This window comes from Hypomesus nipponensis, chromosome 10, assembly GCF_054491055.1.
Source record: "Hypomesus nipponensis isolate SF chromosome 10, ASM5449105v1, whole genome shotgun sequence".
In the NCBI taxonomy this organism is placed as follows: domain Eukaryota; kingdom Metazoa; phylum Chordata; class Actinopteri; order Osmeriformes; family Osmeridae; genus Hypomesus; species Hypomesus nipponensis.
In genome coordinates, this window is record NC_140370.1 from 6,876,830 (window position 1) to 6,883,872 (window position 7,043).

A 7,043-nucleotide genomic window follows, 5' to 3' on the forward strand; every position below is an offset into this window, starting at 1 on the left:
TCTGACTGATCTGGATCTGTATTGTAAGGACATACAAGTGTGCATAAGAAGCTGTTGCATGATGCATTGCATCATATCAGCCAAAAAGTAACACATCTCAGCAAAGGAGTGGGAACCCATTGACTAAATTGCATCTGAGTGCAGCTGCCTGTAAATGGCGTTTATAAACAGTCATTTTCATGGCTTCAGTTAGGTGTTTAGAGGTATCCTTGTCTCCCTAACTTAGCTGGCATAACAGATGACAGATGCCTTTCATCGAGCATGGACATGCTTGGCACCATCTCTACCATCTTCATTAACTAGGTGCAATTACTTAGATTTGGCTTCACTTCCTTGAAAAAGATGAGTTGTAATGTTAAAATGTTATTTGTTTTGCTATGCAGAGATTTCCTACATAAAATTGTGGGTGACACTTTGTCAGTGATGTGTTCTTAAAAAAAAAACTTTTTGTCATACAGTAAAAAATGGAGCAAGAGTGTAAATCATTTATAGAATAAAACAACAGGAATTTTATAGTTTCACTGGCCCTTCATGAAACAAAACATCCATGTCCTTTATACGCACAGTCACACCCAAGACAAAAAAAATAAAGGTGTCCTCATCTCCCATAGTCAACTTTCAGTGTGCTTTGCATCTTCCATTGGAACATGAGATCCAGGGACCGTTTGTAAACATACATTCACTTGTATCACTGTTAACATCCTCACAGTGTCTCCATGATATATCCTTCTGCCTTGCTTCAGCCATTCAATCACATATGTTGCCAGGTTTTATCCATGGATTGAATGTGCTCTTTGGCCTTCATCCGCAATGCTGCAATGCTGGAGCTCCTCTGGTCCACGTCCTCCATGGGGAACTTATCATTGAAGTTGGAGGGGCATTGATAGGGTGGAGGGGGCATGGATTGCATACCTTGGACCATTCCCGGGGGTGTATTGAGGAAGCCATGGCTGGTGTAGGTAGGCTGTAGACCCTGCCCAGGCCCCATGAACCCTGGGATACTGTGCATGGGGGGGCCGCTGGGCATTGGCGAGGTCAACCAGGGATCCAGGGGTAGGGGGTTGCTCATCGTGCTTACACTGGAGGACATGGGGGGTCGATTGAAGGACAGCATTGGCGAGTCGTGGAGCTTCATGCTGCTAGTGTCCATCTTCTCCTGACGTCGCCATTTGGCCCTGCGGTTCTGGAACCACACCTAAGGAAGATCGTCATGGAGCGTATCAGATGCATTAGCAAGTGGATTCCACAAAAAAATCCATACCACCAAAACACAGAGCTTTACAGACTACATATCATATGACTGATATTTAGGCTAGTTATTGGATAATGAGAGCCTCATACCTGCACACGGACCTCTGGCAGGTTTACTTTCATGGCCAGCTCCTCACGGCTGTATACGTCAGGGTAGTGGGATTTCTCAAATGCTCGCTCCAGCTCATGGAGCTGATACGTGGTGAAGGTGGTGCGGTTACGTCTGTGCTTCTTCTTGGGATTGTCTTCCTCGGCCGGCTCTGGAGACTTACAGTCGCTGTCCACCTCTCTCTGCAGGTCACTCATTTCTCCCTCACACTTGTCACTGGAGAAGAGGCTCGAATCTGGTGGGAGAAAGTGAAATGGGTCCCATTCAAATTGGACAACTACTGTCTGTTGCTATTGTGTTGAAAACAAATGAACTGCTTCAGTTGTTAAGGAAGCCAACATTAGAGATATTTTAAAGAGACATTATGGAAGTATGAACTTGTGCTAGCAAAGTTTGGTAGGGTGCTACACACCAGTTAGTCAAAGAAGTTATAACTTTTCAGCACATCGGACAGCGCCTGCTAAATGCAACAACTTAAAACAGCAAGTTGTTCAGCTAAAATATTGTCACATTTCTCATTCTTTACTTAAAAAAGAAACACAAGATAGATTGTCTTAAGATACAAACCTGCAGTTGCACTTATTTCAAGAAATTTTAGAATGTTAGTCAATGCTTTTCCATTTAATCAGTCTAATTTGTGAAAGTGAACACACGATGCAGCCCAGCCAACCTTCTATACTGACAGATGTCTTTCTCTGCATTCTGGGATGTCGGTAATCTCACAGACACAGTGCTGCCTGCAATCCTCAAAGTCTCCACTTTGCAAACCTTAATCTAGCCAAATACTTTGTTGGGTAAAGTCTATCCAGCCTGTCTTTTCTAGGAAGGATTGAAGTGTAAATGATCCACGTGTGCCTTGTTTATACATTTGGAATGATCCAATCACTGGCTTTGGAGTGAATAAGTAAACATGCATCGCAATTGCTCAAGTAATACAGCCATTTCTTCTTTGCCTCTGATCATTTATTAAACATGAATCACACAAAAACCTTGACCCATATAATACTATCATATAGTATAGTGTGATACACATTGATGCAATGGAAATCCCTGACCTGGTTCTAATACTAACATTTGGCACTCATACCAAACCAAGACCAAACTTGCAACTTGCAAACTTGTCTTTGAAACTGAGCAACTCATATTACAATGCCAAATATCAGACAGCAACAGACACTCAACATTCCAGATTGTGTTGTTTCTGAATTAATGAATCATGACTGGAGGACTCACCATGAAAGGTTAAGTGCTGTGTGCTATCGACCAGGCTGGGAAGATGACCATAGGGATTGGACGGGACCTGCTTTCCCTGGTCCTCCAGCTTTCCATTGTCCACTTTTTGGCCCCCTACATCCCCCACAGTGTTGAGTAAAGGGTCCTGGTCCTTATTGAAGCCCAGGATGACATCAATGCTGTGAACACGGCCTCCTCCACTGGACGCCCCTCCTTTTACCATGTCGTAATTGTCTGGTGACAGGCAGCCATCATCCACCATTCCCATGGTATCCATTGACAAATGCATCCGAACCCTATTGGTTTCTCTCTCACACGCTCTCTCTCTTCTTTCAGCAGAAACCCCACCAGGTACAACACGTAATAGCAACTGACCAAGTGGTCACCCCTTACATTCGTAAGGATTAGGAAAGAGCATGAGAGATTAATGTCCAGTCTGCAAAATGAAGAGAGAAAGAAAATTAGATCATCACTTTCTCCCAATTATTGCCTAAACTCTCTCTGTTCAAATTGAGTTATGGTGTTGCAACAAAACTGGTTCCCAGTATTTAATGCCATAAAAAGATGATAATACCTTTAAATCTTCCTGGAAATGGAATCTAATTACGTCTAGACAAGATGCATGCATTGCACAGCCACTTTTTTGGCTAAATGCACAGAGTTTTTTTATTTTTTACTCTTTAGGGCAAAAATAATAAAATCACAGAATTTAAGTCAAGATCTGCATGTATATTACAAAGGATCTTGTACGATATTAGATTTTCTTGAAATCATGCCATCTCATTCTCACTATGAAAACACAAAGAAATAAATAAATATAAAGTTTTCTAGTTTGAATCGGCAATATTTTAAACATAAATTCCTACTGTGACTCCAATTTACACATTTACTTACTAATATATATTAAATATAAATTCAAATTCTGCAGCATTTAAAGCTGAAACTAGTTGTTCCTATTGATTAATATGTTCAACAAAAAAATTGAAATACCTTTTGACTCCTGATTAAGGAGATGAAATGAAACCCAGATCAAATGAAACCCTTCAATTAACCCCACAACTTTTAGCAACTTCTGGATCAAAACAAACCAAAGATAAAGATCTAGAAAATACAATAATTTGCATGACACGTTACAACTAAAATAGCCTACTTAATTTGAATGTGATGAAAATTTAAATATGGATGAATGTAAAAATTCCTACCTCTTTTAAGATTGCTTAAGGCTATATACCGCACACATGTTGCTCCTATCCCTGAAGTAAGCGAATGACAGCGAAGACACTTCCGTTCGGCATATACTCCTTTCTCAGGCTATAAGTCCTTGAAATCCTAAGCACACAAGTGAGCAATGCAACAACAACTGAAACTCAATGTAACAGGAAAATGAATGTTCTCTCTCTTGAATAAACCCTTCTTTAATTGTGCAGAGCACAGGGGCTTGTAAAAGAATTGAAGTAAAAAGAAAGGATTTAAAAGGTTTAATAATTGGAATCCTTCCCCTTTAAGAGTGATTGACAGTTGTTTTCTGGTCAAGTAATTGCTCCAAATGTGGCCTGCATTCAGCCCACAGAGGGAGGCCATTGCTAATGAAGACTTGACAAAACTTCCTTTCAAAAAACTATTGTCTAAAAGATAATGGCTTTCACTTACAGTTTTTGCTAATCCCTTCATTATAGACAATATACGAGAGAAAAGACACAGAGATTGGCTTTAGATAAACACTAATGGTTGCACACACTGAAGTGTTCACGAAACATCTGAATTCAAGTCCTTTTGAAATGTGAGTGGGAGAGAACTGTGAAAAAGCAATGAAATATGTGAATGTACTGTATGTCTAAAGGATTATAATATGTAATAGAACGTTGATATCCTTAGAAATATGTGAATTAAATGTGTGCTACTTTTCCATTTTGGTTTTCCATTTGATTCATTTTTTGTTATTTCACAAATAAAAACAGACAAAGTAACAAACAAAACTTTGTTGACTATTGTCAATATACTAAAATTACAAACAATTAAGACTGTGAATCCTGTGAATCCAATTTGTAATTACAGATTTAACTCTGGAAACATGTTAACAGATTAATTTAATTATTTAAATCCAGACAATTACTTCACCTGACATGTTAAGTAGGTCACACCAGGTGAGTCATCAATTGTTTGATGCATAAGGGTAATGTGCATTCTTTCAACAACAAAGCTATGCAGATCAGGAAATTCCATATTTACATAATACTATTTATTTCTCACATGACACCTGTTGACGCGTTTGACATTGATATGACGCTTCTCCTGAGACACTGCACGGTAATCTCTCTATATCAGTCCAGGGCTTGGATTGACTCCTTGGCACAGGTTGAATGGACAGGCCCTTTTTCTACTGACTAGATACGTTTCCCTGCGGACAGCTGGCCAACCCAAAGCTAGGGAAGCTAAGTGTCACAGAGATCAACCCTCACCTTAATGAGCCTAAAGACTTCACTGGAGATTTCCTCTGACCTCATCTGTCTAAAGATAAGTTAAAGTAGCTCCTGAGTTTCAGAAACAGCCTCACTGGAAAGGTATGAACAGGGTTGGGTGACATTTGACATTTTGACTGATATGGACTAATCAAATATCTTATATGTCATTATATGTATTGCACTTCTGAATGATCTGACTTGATATTGAGCAAATGTAACCCAACTACGTGGCAAGTAGTTCATGGCATGCTAGAAATTCCTTTGGGCAAATAATCGGATTCAGTTTCTCACTTTGTACATCATAGCAAATAGCCATGATTTATTAAAACAATAAATCCAGAGCCTTCAGAGAAAGCAAAGGCAAAACAATCCTCCATGATGTGTACAACAACATCAGTTCTTCAATAATCAAAAGCTTTGCTAAAGCTCAGATTGTGAGTGAAAACACCTCACCTCTGCATTTGTTTTTCCAAGATGGAATTATCTTTTGCCAAGAAACCCAGTGACTCTGATGGCCGGCCTCTTACAGTCTTAGTCGTGGATATGGGTGATAAGCTTCGTTCAAATAAATGACTTAAGTGGTGCACCTTTAGCAGGGCTTTGCCCTGCAACATGTGTACTATCCATATGTTGTTCCGTGTTGGCAGTATGGAAATACCACAGAGGGTTACAGTATATAATACATCATGTGGAAACACACACTTTACAAATACCGATCGCATCAATAATTGACATATTATTGACCATGTTGTTGTAGTGTAGGCCCGGTTATTGGGGAACAGTTAATTTTTTTGGGGAAAGGCAAAGTGTGGCTTTGTATTATATGCTGTATGTTTTTAATTAAGACCACTGTAATTGTCTTAGTATGTTACATTTACATTTAGTAGACACTCTTATCCAGAACAACTTACAGTCCTTACATTCCCCCCAAGGCAAGTAGGGTGATGTGCCTGGTCCAAGGACACAGCGTCATTTGGCATGGCGCAGAATCGATCCGGTAAACTTCTGATCGCTAGCCCGACTCCCTCACCGTTCAGCCATCTGACTAGTAAGGTGATGGCTGCAGTCTTGGCTGCAGGCTCTGCAGAGGCCAGTTAGATGGGATGATAATTAGATGTTCTCAGATGTACTAAACCACTTTATATGGAGATCTACAGGTAATTAACTGAAGAGTTCAGAGTTTTTCTGGCAACATCCTACAAGAGTGCATGTGCTTTTGTGTCAAACAGTGCATTTAGTTTGACTATTTTGATTATTTTTGTAATATGTCGATTTATTTGTAAATCAGCATGCAAACTTGAGAACTAAACAACTCTATGGATCCTTGGTGGAATATCTATAACAACTTGCAACCTGTAATTGACCGTGCAAATAACATGTACAAGTTGCACCTGCATTTGTATACATTACACTGAATCCCTTAATCTGAGATACAGTTTGACAGTCAAATAAAAACAAATATTGTTCTGGCAAAGAGATGAAAACAGTCATAAACACTGATCTAAAGCCTAAAATGTATTTAGCGAAGTAATGTTTTAACATCGGCATTTGTTAAGTCAAGTAATAATCATTTTACAAAGTTAATATATTAAGGCTGTACTTTGCTTGTTTCCTCATTATCCTAATTGAGTACAAATTGATTAAGAGGGTACAGCGTAGCTATCAAGCTGCTTAGTTTTATCAGATGACAATTTAAGTCTGGGAGATCCTATTAGTTAGAAAGCGGCTAACGCTTGAAGGTGCTGTGTCAGCTAACTAGGGGAAAGGGGGATGGGGAGCAGAGAGGGGAAGATGGAGAGAAGGTTGAAAGGAAGTGCAAAAGACGGCCCCCTAATATGAGTACATCCCCCAAATGAAAACACTCCCCCGAAAACAAGTCAACTCCCCCCAAATCGGATAACTTGTTCACCTCCCCCCAATACAAAAACACGCTCCCCCAAATGGAAAACGACATTACATTAACTCTGAACGGAAAGGGTATGTACTAC

General features: G+C 39.7%; 1 protein-coding gene across 1 annotated transcript; it reads right to left on the reverse strand.

Annotated features, from left to right (window-relative positions):
* Positions 1 to 751: 751 nt before the first annotated feature.
* Positions 752 to 2,900, reverse strand: rx2 (retinal homeobox gene 2). Its single transcript, XM_084707827.1, has 3 exons — positions 2,594 to 2,900; positions 1,342 to 1,595; positions 752 to 1,195 (listed from the first exon to the last, which is right to left on the reverse strand). The coding sequence occupies exons 1-3, from the start codon at positions 2,880 to 2,882 to the stop codon at positions 752 to 754; spliced, it is 987 nt and encodes a 328-aa protein (XP_084563953.1). The 5' UTR covers positions 2,883 to 2,900.
* Positions 2,901 to 7,043: the final 4,143 nt, after the last annotated feature.

Coding starts and splice junctions, on each gene's coding strand:
- rx2 (XM_084707827.1), bottom strand. CDS start 2,882: ATGCATTTGTCAATGGATACCATGGGAATGGTGGATGATGGCTGCCTG. Junction 1,596..2,593: donor ACAGCACTTAACCTTTCATG/GTGAGTCCTCCA, acceptor TTCTCCCACCAG/ATTCGAGCCTCTTCTCCAGT. Junction 1,196..1,341: donor TGCCAGAGGTCCGTGTGCAG/GTATGAGGCTCT, acceptor GATCTTCCTTAG/GTGTGGTTCCAGAACCGCAG.